Source organism: Vigna unguiculata, chromosome 3, assembly GCF_037176805.1.
Source record: "Vigna unguiculata cultivar grain cowpea cultivar isolate G323 ecotype 2 chromosome 3, ASM3717680v1, whole genome shotgun sequence".
Taxonomy (NCBI): domain Eukaryota; kingdom Viridiplantae; phylum Streptophyta; class Magnoliopsida; order Fabales; family Fabaceae; genus Vigna; species Vigna unguiculata.
The window spans coordinates 15,057,914-15,077,723 of NC_140794.1; the positions used below are offsets into that span (position 1 = coordinate 15,057,914).

Consider the following 19,810-nt stretch of genomic DNA (forward strand, 5'->3'; position numbering starts at 1 on the left):
TGGTTCAGTCTAGTTGGAGTGTGTATGCACGTTTTTTAATTATCCTTGGTCATGGTGTTTAACTTTGTTCATTTTTAACTGATGTGATAATTCATTTTCAAACACGCTTTTGATCATTCATTTATGGTTTGCTATTTTTTAAACAACCTCGAATTGCATTCTCCAACCTTGGTATTCAATTATATCTTTTTAAGGTTGAGTTGTCCTTGACATTGTTGGATCATTTGAGCAAAATCGATCATTTGTTTAGTAGAGCTCAGATTGATTTACTACCTCAATTGGTAGGTTTCGACAAGGCTCTCTGTTGAGCATCTTATCTATTCAAGATTCTCGTTGATGATCCATGCTTTAACATTGATAAAAATGTTTATTAGGGGACGATGATGACATTCCTGAAAATACTAAGACAACTACTTATGTGTATAAACCTACAACGGATAAAATGTTTTTTCTTCTTGATATATAATATGTTTTTCCCTTTTTGTTTTATTTCACTCACATCATCATGAGTTTCATTGGTATGCACGTGCTACTTCTTGGGAGGGATCGTATCGTTAGATGAAGCTTCCCTGATCGAGGATATACTAAGTAGGGATCATGAGGTAAAAGTCTTCCTTGATCGAGTACTTCTCAGGAAGGATCACCGCGTTAGATGAAACTTCCTTGCCTACGGATGTGCTAAGTAGGGATCATAAGGTAAAAGTCTTACTTGACTAGGTACTTCTCGGGAGGATCATCACGTTAAATGAAGCTTCCTTGCTCGGGTACTTCTCGAGATGAATCATCACGTTAGATGAAGCTTCCTTGCTTGAGGATGTGTTAAGTAGGGATCATGAGGTAAAAGTCTTCCTTAACCAGGTACTTCTTGTTGGCACAAGCAAGCTTGGTGCAAAGATTTGATAAAAGCTAAGTGAATGAAGATCACATGTGACTGATGAAGATTGATGAAGATTATGTTTCTATTGTATTAAATATGGAAATAATGTGTTAAATGTAATGGTTACATGTTATATCATGTTGGTAGGCTATAGGACATAGGTTAGATGTCTTGTTAGTCTTAATGTGTCCTTTTTAATATGTTAAAATAGGTTTTAACAAGTTAAAATGCTTGTTGTATATAATTTCTGGTATAATGCATTCAATCAGTTAAATTGTTTTTTAATCGACTGATTTCACTTAAGTCAAGTGATATCAACAGATTGTACGAAAAATTCAATCGATTGATTTCACTTAAGACCAGACTATATAAGTTATGTTTTCGAGAGCAGAGGCACGATTATAAGTTTTTGAGTGCGAAAACTTGTTATTCATCACTAGAAAACTCTTTCTCTCTCTCTCACTCACTCTCTCTTAATTACATAGATGCAAGGTGAAGATTGAAGATCTTGGTTGATATTGGAGGCATTTTAGCTTGGTGGAAGCTTGAAGAAATCGTGTATGGTTGGCTAGGGAGAGCCACCATCCGATTTTGTAGTTCTTGTGCCTCTGGTTGTTTACCTAGTGTGGTTCTAGGTTTGTGAGTGTGATTCTTGCAGGGTTGTAGTTTAGATTTTTGTATAAGTAAAAAATCTTGGTGTTTTTCTTTGTTCAAAAGTGTAATCTTGGTGTGTGATTTGTAAAACTTTTGAATATAGTGGAAACCAAGCTCAAGTTTTCCTAGTAAACTGGATGTAGCTTTGTGATTGAGTGAATAAATATTTAAACATTTGTGCCAATCTCTTCCCTTCATCTCACCCACTTTAAAATTTCAAGAAAACTAAGTAAATCACTCTTTTATGTGTTTGAATGCGTTTCTGTATAATCTAATAGTGCACACATGTTAAAAATATTGTTTGGAATAAGTCTTATGTGTAAAAGTTTGTTGTTTGAGTGAAATTTGAGAAATTTGCATTTTGTATAATTTCCCATAATTTTAGCCAATTGTTCTGAAATTTTAATCAACTGATTCATAGGATTATGAACAAATTAGTCTACTATTTTTTATTTTCGACCGATTGAAAATGTATTGTCCTGCAGCTTTTGCATTTGAATTTTGTGGTCTATTTGATTCAATCAAAAGGGGTTTTAAGCTTTCAAAAAAGTTATAAACAACCAATTCAACCCCCCTTCTTGGCTTAAATTACCACTTCATATCTAACACTTCTTATGAGTGATCAATGCGTTAGATGAAGCTTCCTTGCTCGTGTACTTCTCAGGAGGGATCATTGAGTTAGACAAAGCTTCCTTGTCGGGGTATTTCTCGGGAAGGATAATCGCGTTAGACAATGCTTCCTTGCCTAGATACTTCTCGAGAGGGATCATCACGTTAGATGAAGCTTCCTTGCTCGAGTGCTTCTTGGGAGGGATCATCACATTAGATAAAACTTTCTAGCTTGAGGATGTGCTAAGTAAGGATCATGACTTAAGAGTCTTCCTTTATCTTAGCTTAAATTATAATAACAAGTAATGACTGAAATAATATGACAATATATTTGATTGAAGCCTTGTTAAAATATTCTTAGCCAAAACCTCTTTAGGAAAGAAAGAGAGGTAAGAAGGAGTACCTAATAATGTGATACAATTGCAATTATATTAAAGCTTTAAATGTTTTGATAATTAACTTGAATACCTCATTTAGGTTATTGTATAGAGTTGGGTAATCACAAATTTTGATTTCTTCTTTCCTTATATATAGCTTCATATGAACAAACTATGTCTTTAGACTTGGCCTCAAAAGTCTCTTTATTATCCTTGTTTTGATCAGGATGATACTGCATTGCCTTAGTTCTTAGTCTCAACATTTATATTTGGTGTTGTTCTAAACCTTAAGAATTATGTGGCTAAAATATATAATTTTAAATAATGAATGTATCTTGATAAGCTAAAAGCAAACAAACACTAGATTGTTCTAGCAATAATAATCCCACATATAAATAATGATTCTATTTAACTTAATGTACCTTTGTTTGTAACATTAACGGTCTCTAGCTAACAAAGATAAAAATAAAGATAGCAAGCATATCCTCAAATCTTAGGACACAAAGAAAAGTGATGATACAATTCTATTATTAATTCATGGTCAAATATTAAAAAGTAAATATAATCATTTCAGATAATCAGTCTTGACATATTGGTGATATAAGATGTTGAAAAGTTTTTTTTGATGACATACTCTCCATGAAACATGCCTACAAGCTAGTTTCTAATCAACGTTATCAAATGAATCCAAAATCTACATTGATTTATACTCCAATTCATGATGAAATAGAATGTGGAAGCATACAAAAATAAAAATAAAAAGAGCATGAATCCTTCGAGCTGACATGGAAAGATTGCATTGTTGATATGTGTTAGGTTTATAGAGGGGGTTTCACGAGGGAGAACAAACACCAATGAGACCTGAGCCCAACTATATAAGGCATTGACATCACTCTCAACCCAAAACCTTAAGACAATGGGTTTATGGATCTTTATCCTTATATAATGTTATACTTTCTCATTTCTAGCCAATGTGAGATTTACACTCACACTTAGATTTCTAACAATATGTGAATAAAATCGGAGGAATATCTACTTACAAAATTCTCTTCAACGCTCAAGTAAATAAAAACATAAGAAATTGAGTATAAAGGGATATATGAGATTGAAAGTGACTACTAAATTTGAATATGTCATATTTATATGTTGGTGTGAATCGTTAAAGCAATTAATCAATAATATACTTAACAAATTATGTCTTAGAAACATCGACGAATTATACTTTATCTAATTTGTTACTTCTATATATGTATATGAATTATTATAGTGTAATATTTTATAATATATATATATATATATTATATTATATTATAATATATTATATTATAGTATATATTTATTTAATATTACTCTCATGGATGGGAATCAGACTATTTACTTATAAAATAGATATAGAGTTTATAAACCCTAAAATATACATAAACAAAAATAAATAAATAAAATAATTATGAATACGTAAGTCCTTAAGTTAGAACTAGAACACTCTAAATTTCTTACTAGCATAACCCTAGACCAGATCATTTTTAAATCCTTTTCAATTGGATATTGAAGACTTTTTCTTCATTCTCATTAAGCTAATTGAAGATTTTTAAATAATTTACAAATCAGGTTACTACTTTGATTATTTAGTACTTCTTTAAAATATTTAAATATAAGATAACAAATCCTTTTTATTCCTTAAAGAGTATAAAATTGTTAAGTAAATTAATAAAGAGTCTCTCAAAGACACCTATCAACCACTCCAGTAAGAAAACAAAAACAAAATTATATTATTTTTAAATGATAATATTAACTTACGTTAAAAATTAAAGTGATAGATATGGTTAGTTTATAGACTTATTTAATGTTTTAAAAGCTTATTTTGAAATATTATAGTTTAAAATATTAGTTACAGAGAAAAATAGTTTCATTACTTTGGTTTTGAACGTGCCAATGAATGAGATTGAAAAAAAAATGTATGATATTTGTAACGTTTTTCTATATTTGAAGATGTTAAATTAAAGATAGTAACTTTTTTGAAACTAAATTTCAAACAAAACTAAAAATAGTTAAAATTAAAACAATAAAACTATCACTACTAAAAAAACTCATATTTCATGCCAATTTTGTTTTGAAATTTTTTTGGTAGGAAATACTTATGTGAAAAAAATTGCAAGAAATTACTACCAATTTTCTTGCAAAATATTTTGTATTAAACACTTTTCGCAACAAATTTTATAGGAAATACTTGCAAATTTTATAAATTTGTAGGAAATGATTACCCACGAAAGAATTACCTGTCAATTAAAATTCTTAGAAAAAATGGCAGAAAAAAAATCTTTTCTTGAACAAATTTGCAAGAAAAATCCCAAATAATATGAGAATTTCTAATAGTGTATAACAAATAAAAATATAAAATTAAAATGATTAAGAATTAGGAGAGTAAATTTATACAAACAAAATATTATAGGTTTTGTAAAATATAAATACCAAAATCTCAATTAAACCTTTATTTATTTATACATGCAATTTTATATAATCGAAGATGTTAATAAATGTAAAATTAAAGATAGTAACTTTTTTGAAACTAAAATTCAAACAAAATTATAAATACTTGAAATAAAAATAATAAAACTGTATAACAAATAAAATTCTAAAATTAAAATGATTAAAATTAAGAGAGTAAATTTATACAAACAAAAGTTTAGAGATTTTGTAAAATATAAATACCAAAATCTGCCTTAAACCTTTATTTATTTATAAATTTATAAATGCAATTTTACTTCTGCAATTTGGGTGGAATTGCAAGAGCCTGTGTCGTCTCCAAACAAGCATGGCGAAAAAGGCAAAAGGGTCTCACTCAACTTCTTCGGCCTCTGCCTCTTCCGCTTCTGGGTAACCATTTTTCTTTTCCCTATCTCAATCTCCACTTCTTCCTCTGTTCTTCTCACTGTTTTACGGTTCCATTCACTTTTTTTTGCCAACCCCAGAAGAAGGAACAGTCAAGTATCAGGATAAAGTTTTTACTTTTGTATTTTATTTGAATAAAATTTCATCTACATGTGGTTTCTCTCATTTGGGTCAATGTGTTTATCATTTCATGTTACTGTAGTCACTCGAATTTTTCTGTTACTATACTTTGCATTTTTTTTCCCTTGGCTATTCAACATGAAGTTGTTGAGGGGGGAACTTTCTGTGAAGAAAGAGACGATAAATTATAAATATTGGGTGGGATTCGGTCGTCATTTTTCATGTGTTGCATTTTGCAAGTGAAGGTGGTCGTTTGATTATGCTCTTTATTTCTTTGGTTAAAGTTTTTCATCCCTTTTAAGACTGAAATTCAGCATTTAATTGTTCGAAAGTTGAGGAAAGAAATGGTAAATAGATAGTAAACGTTGGGTGGGATTGTGTTGTTGATTTTTATGTGTCTTCAGACTTTAAACCAGAATCTGAATATGTTGAGGCCGTTGTGAAGTTGTACTGGCTCTATATGGTTACTCCTCTGGCTTCAGGTGTTGGTTTTGTAGGAAGTGGGTGGGGGCGGTTGATAATTATGTTTGTCGGAAATAGTTTCATAATTTATGTCACAATGTGTGAGCTTATGCTGTTGCTTTTTATGTAATGGCTTCGGACTTTGGACCATAATCTGAATACAATGATGGCTTCAGGTATCGTTTATTGGGAAGGGGGAATCGATAATTGCTGATAAATATGTAGTTCTGAAATTGTTCCATAGCTAAATGTTATGTTTCAATGGATTTTTCAGTAAACTAGTTTTGAGGATTAAATCAAATGAGGGAATCAAGAGATCAGTGCGGCAGACTAATTCAAGAAAGAAACCCAAAGCAAAACTAAAGAAGAACAGGCGGAAGTTTGATGCTATGAAACCGAAGAAACCTCCTACAGCTTTCTTCTACTTCTTGTACAGTTACTTTTGTTAGCTATTCTTTGTATTTCTTATTTGTTATAATTGTTTTGTGCAAAACATTAATTATCAAAACTTGGCTAGTTTCTTGTATGTATTTTCTAGATATCTGGCATTTCCATAGCTTTGTTAATATGTTTTGAGTTTCTGAAATATTAAGCTCTGTTGAAAGTTAGTGGTTCATTATTAGAGTGAGAAGAGTATGATTGTTGTTATATGCTTATCTTCTTTTGCCACTGAGTTGATCCTTTTTGCAGGTAATGTTATCTCTAAAGAAGAAGAGATTAATTCTATTTCAAGCATCTTAATGTTTTAGTGTATGCAGGATTTGCAAGTAGGATATATTAAATTTTAGAGGATTAATATTGAGGAGGGTCATTCTGTGATGTTAGCACATATGAAAATCAATTTTGAATGCATCGCCACTCCATGTTCAAGAGTTAAAAAGAGCATTCATCTTTAAACATGATTTTTGTGACATTTAAATATGGTTTTCTTGTGATACTTTCACTTACTCATGGTTTAGTTTATTATTCTATGTTCAACTTCAGTATACTACTATTTGCTTTATATATTGCACTGAACTTTGCACAGTGACCATATTTAACAACCAACTGCTTCTTTCTTATATGGAAACTCCTATCTTCAACACTATTATGTTTATTGGAAGTTCTGTTTCATTCTTAAGGGAGGATTTTCGTAAAGAATTTCAAGAGAAGAATCCAGATGTAAAGTCAATGCGTGATGTATGTGTAGAATTCATTCTATTAGTATTTCTTCTGATTTAGTTTATATTTTTAACTCTCCACAAGCAAGATTGTTGCACAGTTGATCATTTACAAATTTTCAATTTCTTTAAGGCCAATGCTATGTAAAATTTGAGCATCTCTTTTTAAAATTTTCCTGTTGTTTAGAGGATTATTGGGAAGATTTTATACTTTGTTTAGCGGTTCTATTATTATCTTTTTCAAATTAGTATAATTTTTTTTATTCCATCCTGTGTTCATTCAGATTGGCAAGGCATGTGGAGAGAAGTGGAAAACAATGACTTATGAGGTTAGTTTTCTTTTGTAGCCTCTCCTTTTTATTGACTTGAATATTATGATTATGATGTCGGATGGCTCAACACTGAGTAAACTAAGCATGTAAAGAAGGACAACAATTTTGTTCAAATTTGAAATTAATTGTAACTACATTTGCATATTTAGGCTGATACTAGTAACAGGACTGATATATTTGCTGATAAAATTAGAGTCTAGATCCTAGTTGAAAGTCAAGGATATATTAGGTTAAAGCTTGAGTGTGTATATTCACTCAATTGACAATGATTTGTGTGTTTACGTATAAATGATGTTAGGAAAGCGAATAAAGAAGTTACAATGGGTACACCTATTGCCTACAAGCATGGTTTATTGAACCGAGATTCAAATTGTGAATTGTTTTTCAATTTTTTTGAATTTTGAATCGAATCTTATCATTAATATTAAGATACATGATAAATAAAATATGATACTTTTAAGTAAAACGTGATATGGAAAAAACATTAAAAATACTGTATATTAAAATGAAGTCAAAATGTTCAATCCATAAAACCAAAATGTAATAATAAAATGCATGATACTATTTCTTATATTTAAATCCTACATCTTAATCTTATGCTTTCATTCATTATCTTTAAGATCAATGTCACTTAGATCATCTTCCTCCTCTAAGATAACATTTTCTTGCAGCTCATCTCCATCCTCTCCCTCAACCTATCTTTGACCATCTCTTAAATTTCATTATCATTTGTTCTTATGGTAGATTTTCTCTTTTTGTCAACCTTAGTGATTAAATTTCTTAGACCTATTAAGGAAACAAACAACTTTATAAGTATCCTCTTTCTTTTCTTGCTTGGAGCTCCCTCTTCAAGAGTAAAAGATTCATGAATATTCATCCATGAAACATTGTTTGGTAGGCAAGGATCCTCCTTTTCAGTAATCCACTCATCATCGATTCAATATTAGATAGATATATAGGATCATAAGTATCACCTTTCTCCTCTCTAACCTTTTGCCTCCTTTCAAGTTGAATATTATACTTAACAAAGCCAAGAGCATTTAATCTTTGTTGCTCTAAGGAATTTCTTCTTTTAGTATGCATTTGATCAAATATGCTCCAATTTCTTTCGCATCCAGTAGCACTACAAGTGAGACTCAAAATCCTCATTGCTAGATTTTGTAATTTTTTACCAACTCCACCACAACTTTCCCACCAAAGAGTTGCAATTTCAAACAAAAACCAATCATTTATAATTGTGAAATTATGCTTTTAATTGAGTCTTTAAAAATAATTAAAAGTTATACTAGGTTGCTTCTTATCCCTAGTGTCTTTTGTCATGCTACTTCCAAACAATCCTTGGGTTTTTTTAAATCTATCAAGTTGAAATATAATCCTTGTATCTGGGGATTATTTGTCAATTTTCTCATACAAATAATATAAAACCTCACTACATGCATTGAAGTATTTGTCATAAATTTGATAAAAAAAAGAAAATAAGTATTAAAGATTATCATCAAATTGTAATCTAAGAAAATATAGTGTTATAGTTACTTAAGATAGTAAGTAGTAGAATGGAGAGGCCTATGTAATTACAATTCCAACAAGTATCAATTATCTTCCACACCATTTTATATTGAGAGTCTTAATTCTTGAAATTTGCAACTATTTGCTTTTTAGCTCTACCCATAGCTTCATAAATATATGGCAGGCCATGTTTTGAGTCTCCATTTACAAGCCTTAATACTTTCCTAAGTGGAGTTACACACTTCAAGCAATATTGGATGAATTTTCATAAATCTATCATATCATTAAACAATGTTCACCATTTGTTTACATTCATTATTACTAACATGATTACTAGTTGTCCATTCATATATAACAAGCATTGATAACAAAGCATTCTTTTATTGTGCTATACATTGTAGGGTGAGAAAAACAATTGCAAATCTTGTGATCGTAGGTCGAGCTAATTCTTTTCCTTTGGAATGCTTTATATACAAATTTAGGACTTGTGTGTCAATAAATGAAAGTTTTGACTTTTTTGGCATTTGCAATGGTATTATAAAATACTGAAAGCTGACCAATGTCTTCAAGAATTAAATCAAGGCAATGAGCTACACAAGGAGACCAAAATAATTTTGTTATCTTCTCTACCATTTCTCTCGTTGCCACAAAATTAGAAGCACCATCTCCTTCTGCAACTCATTGTTTGGATTTAATTCGTGAACACATTGGTCAACTTATAGTATTATTGCAAATGCCAAAAAAGTCACAACTTTCATTTATAGGCACACATGGGTCCTAAACTTGTACAGAAAGTATTCTGAAAAGAAGACTAGCTTGACCAACTGTCACAAGATTTGCAAGTGTTTTTCTCACCTTACAATGTATAGCACAATAAAATAATGATTGAATGGACAACTAGTAACATACTTAAAAGGAGGATCCCTGCCTACCAAACATTGTTTCATGGATGGATATACATGAATCTTTTAGTCATGAAGAGGGAGCTCCAAGCAAAGGAAGAGTGGTATTTGTTTATAAAACTTCTTGTTAAATTAAATTAATCATAAATGTTAGAATACTTATAAAGTTGTTTTCTTAATAGGTCTAAAAAATTTAACCGCTAAGGTTGACAAAAAGGGAAAATCTTCTATAACAACAAATGATAATGAAATTGAAGTGATGGTCAATGAGTTGCAAGAGAATGAAGTTGCAAGAGCATATTATATTACAGGAAGAAGATGATCTAAGTGATATTGATCTCGGAGATGATGAAAGCATAAGATTAACATGTAGGATTTAATTATAAGAAATAATATCACACACTTTATTATGTTTTGATTTTATGGATTGGACATTTTGACTTCATTCTAATATATAATATTTTTTCATATTGCTTATTTTTAAATATCATATTTTCTCTATCATGTATCTTATGATTTAGAAAAAACGAATCATGATTGATAACCATGGACTTGGGTACCTCCCTTATCTTCATACAACAAACCTTGTTTATGTATTTAAGAATGCCTTTCACAACATTCCAATGATAAGTGTGAGGTACCAACTTGTATTGACTAACAACTCTAATTACAAAAGAGAGGTTAGGCCTAAGTTTCCTGACCAATCTTCTAGAACTTTCTGGGTAAAGTAAATTACCTCCTCAATTCTCCATGATGAAAGACATTTTTAATGTCTAACTAATGGAAAGGTGGCGAATAGCAGCCATAACAAGGAGAGGAACAAATCTAGACCTTATATTTGAGTGTAGCCTTACCAATATAGCTTTAAGGAGATCAATTTTACCAGTAGACCCAACTTTAAAGGTGTAGATTCGTCGACATCCAATTGTCATTATCTTGCATGGGAGAGAGAACAACTCTCATGTGCTACTCTTTTCAAAGGTATGCATCTCATCAATCATGACTTCTCCCCATCTAGAATGGGCAATTGCTTGTGTGACATTTCTTGGAATAGTAAAAGAATATAACAAGGAAGCAAAGGAGATATATGAAGAAAACAATTGATGATAACTTTGAATTATGAATAGGGTGAGGATTATAAGCTGAATGAATACCTTTCCTAAGCACAATTGGTCAACCAAAATCATCATCATGAGGAAACATGGTAGGCGTAGTCGATGGTGAAAGACATGAATCAAATGACTCTCCTTGCAATATTGGACCTGGGTGTCTTGCATTGGTACGTAAGGAGAAAGGGTGGAGAGGACTGGGTTGGGCCAACCTATGGTGTATCTGTTGTTATGCTAATAGCAGCACGATGGTCAAAGACATGAATCAAATGACTCTCCTTGCAATATTGGACCTGGGTGTCTTGCATTGGTATGTAAGGAGAAATGGTGGAGAGGACTCAAATGGACTATTGGGTGGAGAGACTTGCTGAAGTCGAATCCATAGTTGTAGGAGGGGCAATGATAAATTAAGGAGTGGAACAGGTAAAACCTGTTCAATGGAATCAAAGACTTTCATGAAAGAAAAGGGTCTCTTCAAACAAGTAACATCTTCACATGTAGTATCGTTTAGTTCTTGGAAAATAGTACTGATACCTTTTACTAAGATGAGAATATCCAAGAAAAACACATTTAATAGCCCTTGTAGATAGTCAATTGTTACAAAACAATTTAAAATTTAGTTAATTGACTTAGAGAAATTAGGTTAAAAGGGAAATCAAGAACAAAGAGAAAAAAATCCATGTGATTAGAAGCATTTGAATCAAATCGTAGACCTTGACTATCCAAGATTGATAAATAATCCTGTTGAAACATTAGGCTTGACTGTTGGATTTTAGTCTATGATATTCTTGCAAATCTGTTGATCAAGACAGGCAAAATCAAGATTATGATTAGTATGGTGGACTTACAGAACTGTAAATCGTTGGACCATAACACATTGTAGATTTTACTTTGTACAAAATATGATATATATATATATATATATATATATATATATATTATGCACAGCAATGAAAATAATGTAAATAATTAAAACAAAACTGATCACATCATTAGCTCCACTTCGTTGTCTCTTTCAACATTTTCCATTATTCAGTCATCATCGATTTTAAGCAGATGGCGAACTGTGGGCTTCACGAACAAGAATGTATATCAGTATTGGTACATGGTCATGTGATTTGTACAGTTGGGTTGCGTGAGGCACACAAAACCCTGATTCTGCCAATGATGCTGGTGGTGGCAGACATTGCCAGAGGTCACAGAGCAGGGTTGTACCCTCCCATCATTACCCATATCTCCCTTTATATTCTCATTTGTCCCAGTTGATTTCCTTCCCAGTATTTTGTTCCTGCTTAGCATGCAATTATGAATAAATTTAACAACATCAATATTTCCTATTCTATAGTCCACCTACAGGTGTCTTTCCTCTTTCTTCCTTTTGGCATATTGCTCTAATGCAGAAGTAGAACTGTGTCCTCCACATAATTCTGAACTATTTAAGGCTGCATTAACTTAAATCAAGATAGATTATAATCTTAAATTGCCGTATTGGATACTTGATATTTAGCTCTCTGCTTCAGTTTTAGGAAAGTAATATACTTAGAATTGATCACAAGAAAGAACCTGTGAAATTATCTTCACATTGTTGTTATATAGCGGGGCCATTGCATCAGTTGAGGAATGGCTTGTTAGGTATTTTTCCAACCATCATGGTCAATTTGTGAAGGGAGGTCCTCTATGGTGGTGCCATAGGCCACAATGGCGTTTTTATATGGATGAATCTGGCCTTCTGCTGTCCCCCTTTATTAACACCAGTTAGGGTGTTGGTGGCATTGGAAATGTATCTTGTTAGGTTGAATTAGTTCTTGGTCAAATCTGACAGCATGCATTGTTTATCACTGCGATCATCCTAAAACCATGAAAATCTAAAATGGAAAAGGCAAGGGATTCTGGCTGAACCAGTTTTATATGCTGCCACCACACATTGGGGAGTCAGACTACTTAGGCATGCGAGTTAAAATAACTGTTGAGAAGAAACTTCTGCTGTGTTAACTTAATTGTTAGTTACATAATAGTCTGTGTGCGCATGACAAAGCGGAACTCAACTATTTGTTTTATGTTCCTTCTTTTATTCTTGATTTAGTGTTCTGGGTAGAAATTTGAATGGTATAGAGTGAGAGCTTCAACTTGAGAAGCACGGCCTCTTGTTTTCTTGATCATGTGACATTCTGTTGGATATTAGGTGTGGTCACTGCATTTTTTTTCTTGACTTGATAAAAATAGCCTGTTCTAACGAGTATCTTTTTTAATGTAATAGATTTGGTTTAGGATGTTATTTTATGTTCAAAAGGTTGACCACATGTACAAGGTATATGAGAGTTGCCGTGTAAAACATGCCTTGGGTCCCCTTTCTTGCAAGAATGAAAAAGTAATTACTTACACACCAATCCATTATTAACTGTGTAGTTGTTAGAAGTGGAGTTTAAGCCTTATTAAACCCCACAAAATTGACTTGTAAAGTGAGGTTTGTACTTCACTTACATAATATGAAATTGTCTTATCTTTAGTCGATGAGGGACTTCCAACAGTAGTAGATGGCTATTAGCTGCTGTTGGAAGGATGAAATAGTGGGGTTTATAAAGCCTTGGCTCTCTAACTACTACTATCTTTTGTGGTTTCATTCTGCAAAGTTCTTATTAACTTCCATGTTCATTTTGCTGGTGTCTGTTCCAAATCAATATAGAACTTGTTTTCGAAGTTTGTTTCCTGTTTGATTACTTGGCCAAATGGAGCATCGAGTTAATATATAGTTTATTCGTTTAAGTCTGAGCTAATAGAAAAAATCATTTTAGTTGTACTCGATGTTAACAACACTTGTATCTGCAGGAGAAGGTTCAATACTACGATGTAGCAACAGACAAACGTGCAGAGTTTGATAGAGCAATGGCAGAATATAACAAGAAAAGAGTAAGCAATCTGTCATTTTCTTGGGTATGAGCTGACTCTTGTTTGACCAGTTATGAATAAAGAATTAATTTTCTACTACTTGACAGGAAAGTGGAGAGTTTGATGAAACTGACGAAGAATCAGGGTCTGATGAGTAAAACAAACTTTTTTTTTCTAAAGGTTGAACCTGTATTAATTGAAACTAGTTGGACTAACAGTTGTACATTCAGTTATTGTCTCTCCTTGTTGATAATTATCATTTCTGTGTCATATGTAAAGTATATTAGTTATATTTAGATGTTTAAAATGACAATTTGGACATATATATTGAGAGATCAAATAGTGAGTAAAAATCAGAGAGAAAACTTAACTGGTGCACTTGATTCATTTGAGTGTAACACTATGTTCTTGTGTCAACCTAGTATTTAGAGATACCTTCAAAATATTAGATTCTTGAATGTTATTATGTAATGACTTTCTTGTGTTTACATGCTGGAGTGGTGTGCTTACAGAACCGTGTTAAATTAGTTTGATATAAATATCAATTTAATGTTATATGAATTTAAATTCACAACGATGTTATAGAATTATAATATATATAAACTCAATTAAGCTATATTTTATAATATGTATTTTCAAAATAAATAATATTAATATAAATCATGTTACGCAAAAAGAGTACTCCTTGAGTTAATAATTTGTATGAATATGTGTGAAAAATAAACAAATTATCAATAAAGGGTAGGACTCAATGGCTTTGTTGGGGATAAAAATGTGTGAAAAAAGGTGGAGGTGAAGAAATTTTTGTATATTTTTAAAAAAATAATCTATATGTAAAATGATAATTTTAAAAAGGTTTAATTGTGCCTTTGATTTTTATTTTGGAGTTAAAATCTCAATTTGGTATTTGAATTTTTAAAAGTCTCAATTTGGTCTCTTTTTTATTAAAAAGTCTCAAATTTGTCATTTCTGTTAAGTTTGGGTAGACGGTGTTAGGTGAACAGTGATATGAAAAGGTTGACCAATGTTGGAATAATGACGAGGCAGGAAAAACAGTGATGTGGAATGGCATGGGTAATTTTAATTTTTTAAAATTAATAGGTAAGTTAAATTAGGTTTAGGGATTTGTAATTTACGTTGGAATCATTTTTTAAATATTAGAGTACTGAAAGTAGGTTTAGGGTTTTAAAATTAGAAAGGTTGGGAAAATTTGGGGATTGTGTGATTGGAAGGTTTTTTAGTGCGCTCCTCCGTTTGGTTTCCATCGTCATCACGTATTGGATTGTGTCATTCGATTGCGCATTGATTTCAATCAGTGGATCATTCTTAGGTTAGTCGCTTTCCCTTTTTGGGTTCCGTGTTTTTGTTCGGTGTTGTTTGGTGATGATGTTGCAAACTGTGCTTTTTGGAAAGCAAATGTTAGTTTTGTTGGTCAATAGTAGTGTATTATAAATATTGTGCTTATTTCATTATGGGTCTGTGTCATGGCATGTGCTCCTTTCTTTTTTCGTTGTGGTCCCCCCATTTGAAAGTGATATTGTGTGTTAATGTATTTTGTATTTTAATTTTTTTTAATGTTTGTCGGTATTTGAAAATTATATAGGTGTAGTTTGTGAATATTATAAATGGAGGACGAAAAGTTTGATAGTGTTCCATCATGGAGGGAAGTTTGTGAATGAGGGGAAACTTATATATGATAATGGGGAAACTTCCATCCTGTCTTGTGACCCGGATCGCTAGAGTTATTTTGAGGTGTTAAGTATCTTGAGGGATATGGGATATGTTGGAGGGAATGATTTGTGGTATTATGTGGGAGGTGGTTCAGTTTTGGAGGATATGTCAGAGCTTTTAAGTGATGATAGTGGTGCCATGCACATGGTAAACATTGCTAGGCTAAATGGTGAGGTTCATCTTTTTGTGGTGCATAAGATGTGTGATGAACCAGACATAATAGAAATGTTGGAATATAATGTTGGAACAACAGATGGTGGTGAGGTGGGCAAAGGTGGTGAGTTGGGTGGTGAAAAATAAGATGGTGTTGCTGAGTCTGATTTGGATAAGGTGGTTGGAGATGAAGGTCAGTCACAAAAAGGAACTCAGTTGCATGATTGTGTTCAGGGTGAATGTGAGTTAGATAAGGTGATAGAGGCTGAACCTAAACTTGTTGAAACTCAACCTATTGAACCTCAACCTGTTGAAGCTGAACCTTTGCAACCTGAACCTGATGGGGAAGATACAATTGGTTTAGACAATCTGGATACAGCTGAAGGATTCGTTGAGGGTGGTGATAGAGTTGCTCATGTGGAGAGTTGGAGTGATTTTGGACCTGATGGAAGTACTGATGAGAGTGTTCATGGTCATCATGATGAAGGATTAATAGATGTCTCAATTGATTCAGATATAAAGCATGAACCTTATAAATGGCAGGGTAGTGTATATGTTGAGGTGGGAAGCATTGGTGAGGAATTGGGTGGCCCATCTGATACAACAAGTGAGGAAAGTGACATCCTGGTTATGATAGAAGATAGAGGGTTGTCAGATGACGAGCGACATTTAGAGGAATTGGATAGTGATCAACCTATTCATGAAGGTGATCTTGATGAAACAGATAAGGGTGAAGAGGGTTATGGGATGAGACATTTTCAATGCCCAAATCCATGAGTGAATATAAGTGGGAGGTTGGTACATATTTCGCTGAGAAGGCAGAATTTGTGGAAGCCATTAGAATGTATGCTTTGGAAAATGGGAGATGTCTGAAAATTTTTAAATGTGATAAAAGAAGAATTAGAGTAAAATGTGTTGGTGCAAATGGAAAATATGTGTGGTATGCATACTGTGGGTATATGAAATCAGTGAACACGTGGCAATTGAGGAAAATCATTGATCAGCACACCTGCAGTAGAGAATTTAATATTCGTTTAATTAATTCTAAATGGCTAAGTAAGAGATTGGAGAAGACAGTTAGATCTAATCCAAATACCAAGACTGTGGACATTCGAGAAAAGGTTAGCAGGAAATATAACATAGGTATTTCTATGTGTATGGCTTATAGGGCAAAGGCAATGGCCATAAAGAATGTTGATGGGTCATTTGTAGAACAATACAAGAGGTTGTATGATTATGCACATGAACTTCTTAGAACTAATCATATATCAACAATCAAACTAAAGGTCCATGAGAATGAAGGTCAACCTATCTTCCAAAGGTTTTATGCATGTTTCAAAGCATGCAAAGACAGTTTCATGTCGTGCAGACCTATAATTGGACTAGATGGATGCTTTTTAAAAGGGAATTATGGAGGAGACTTATTAACTGTTGTTGGAAGAGATGGAAACGATCAAATGTTACGTATTGCTTATGCTGTCGTGGAGGTCAAAAATAAGGATTCTTGGACCTGGTTTTTGGAGCTCCTTATTGAAGACATCGGTGGAATACAATTATGTACAGGATGTACTTGGATTTTAGACCAACAAAAGGTACAATCATATGTTCAATAATCTGTTATATCCAATCTTATAAATTATTTCCCTACTAACATTTATTTTGTGTCATTCAAACGTTAGGGGTTGTTACCAGCTATACAAGATCTACTCCTTGGAGTAGATCAAAGTTCCATGTTAGGCACCTTTATGCCAATTTCAGGAAAAAAATTCCCAAGTAAAAATTTAAAGAAATTGATGTGGAGGGTAGCTGGTTGCACACATTCAGAAGGTTGGGAGCAAGAAATCAGGAACATCAAAGATGTGAACGAAGATGCCTTCAAATACTTGCTGGCAATTCCACCAAGGTATGTTTTGAATACTATCATTGTCTGTACTTGTAGTTAACACCTGAAGAGTAATCATGTAATTATTGTGGAGCAGGTTTTGGCCACGCTCTAGATTCATAACCACTGCCCAATGTGATACATTGGTTAACAACATTTTTGAAGCATTTAACAGTGTCCTAGTGGAATCTAGGGGCAGGCCAATAATCACAACGTTGGAGGAAATAAGGTTATACATGATGCACAGATGGGCTAAAAACAGAAAGAAAGTTGCATCATATGAAAGGAACATCTGTCCCAAAATCCTGACAAGATATCACTAGGAAACACAATTGACAAGGCATTGGATTCCTAAGTAAATTTCCTTTTGCTATAGTTCCTTTTTCATTGTACAAACAAGTTCTATATAACTACTTATATGATGTTCTTCCAAAACCTTGCAGTTGGTCAGCAGATAAAATTTTTGAAGTGAGGCATGCATCACATGTTGGGGACAAGTTTGTGGTGAATATTGATGAAACATCATGCACATGCAGGAAGTGGAGCATCACTGGGATACCATGCTATCATGCCCTAGAAGCCATGAGGTTTCTAAACAATAAATGGAGAAGATTTCATCTCCAGTTGGTACAAGAAGTCCACGTATGAAAAAACATATGCATCCATCATATACCCAATCAATGGCCAAAAGGTGTGGGAGGTTACACCCTATCCAGATATTTTGCCTCCTCCGAAAAGAGCATTGCTAGGTAGACCAAAAAAGAAGAGGAGATTGCAAGAATGGGAGCTAAGAAAAGATGAGACACAAATGAGCAAAGTAGGGTTATGCAAGAGGTGTCGTATATGTAGGGAACTTGGCCATAACAGGAGACATTGCCCCCACGCACCATCACAACAACCAACCCCTACACCTCAACCTTCTACTCAGTCATCTCAGCCACCATTACAACAACCAACCCCTAGACCTCAGGTTTCTACTCAGTCATCCCAGCCACCATCATAACAATCAACCCCTGCACCACAGGCTTGTACTCAGTCATCCCAGGCACCATCATAGCCACATTCACAAGTTGCACAACCTTCTACTCCAGCATCACAGCCACATTCTAAACCATCACACCAAGGCATAGCTTATGGTGCTTCTACTCAATCAAGTGTGCAAATTGCTGTAGCACCAAGGGCTTTTGCTCAACATTCTCAACAAGGAACACGTGGGCATGGAAGAGTAATGATGAGGCCAAAACTAAATGCAAGAAGGGGACGCATATGGAAACTATGACTGCATGTGCTTTCCTTATGATAAACTTTTGTAGCTTTGGTTTGTAATTAGCTTTTTGAAAGACAATTTAGGTACTATTGGATTAATATATTTTGTCATTATGTGTAATTGGTTATTGGGGGACCACTTTTTTGTGCATTTCAGTTCTGTAGTAGTGGTCCACTTCCTTCACACATGTTAAACATTTACTACTGAAACACTTCATTTATATATCCAATTCTGTACTGATGTCCAATTGTCATGTGCTGGTCCAATTTAATTTCACCTTTTGCATATGGAATTTAAGTTTCAATACAGGTGCATTAAAGCCAGTACATTAAAGGTGTGGTGCCAAATTTTGTAAAACAAATACTGATACCATTCATTCACTTTTGAAACCTTACATAAATAACAAAATCTATTGCATTAAAGGTGTGTTGCAACAGAATACAATAAAATCTACCCCTGCGCACTATAATAACACCTCTCGCAGGTCACACTAATTCTAATTCAATAACAAAAACACACTGGTCATGTTCACTACAACGCAAACACAGACCACACCAATCAACACCTTAATCTTTTTTTCTAATGAATTAATACATATTTTGATATCAGCAACTATTTCTTGGGCCATCTCGCAACTCCTTCTCATTTCTTGGGAATTGAAACTGCCACCAACAACATTTTCTTCAATCTTCACATTGCCACCAACCTTTTCTTCATTCTTCACATCCCCACAACATTTATCTTCAATCACAACCGTGCTTGCAAAACCCCCTTCTCCGATCCTATACTCAGCAAACTAGCTGAAGTAATTGCACCCACCACACTCTTCACCTCCACTCTGATGCAAATATACCATTAACGTTAGTCTTTATCAAAAAATACATAAACATTACA

General features: G+C 33.1%; 2 protein-coding genes and 1 pseudogene across 2 annotated transcripts; 2 read left to right on the plus strand and 1 right to left on the minus strand.

Moving 5' to 3' along the window:
- The first annotated feature begins 5,274 nt into the window (after window positions 1–5,274).
- LOC114176998 (HMG-box (high mobility group) DNA-binding family protein) lies at window positions 5,275–14,392 on the plus strand. The gene is made up of 6 exons (XM_028062209.2): window positions 5,275–5,391; window positions 6,263–6,418; window positions 7,110–7,167; window positions 7,433–7,477; window positions 13,824–13,904; window positions 13,991–14,392. Exons 1-6 carry the CDS (start codon window positions 5,330–5,332, stop codon window positions 14,039–14,041), a joined length of 453 nt encoding a protein of 150 aa, XP_027918010.1. The 5' UTR covers window positions 5,275–5,329; the 3' UTR covers window positions 14,042–14,392.
- On the minus strand, window positions 7,712–8,629 carry LOC146887512 (uncharacterized; annotated as a pseudogene).
- A 2,148-nt stretch (window positions 14,393–16,540) lies between the features above and the next one.
- Window positions 16,541–17,380, plus strand: LOC114175076 (uncharacterized). Its single transcript, XM_028059835.1, has one exon. It carries the CDS (start codon window positions 16,541–16,543, stop codon window positions 17,378–17,380), a length of 840 nt encoding a protein of 279 aa, XP_027915636.1.
- Window positions 17,381–19,810: the final 2,430 nt, after the last annotated feature.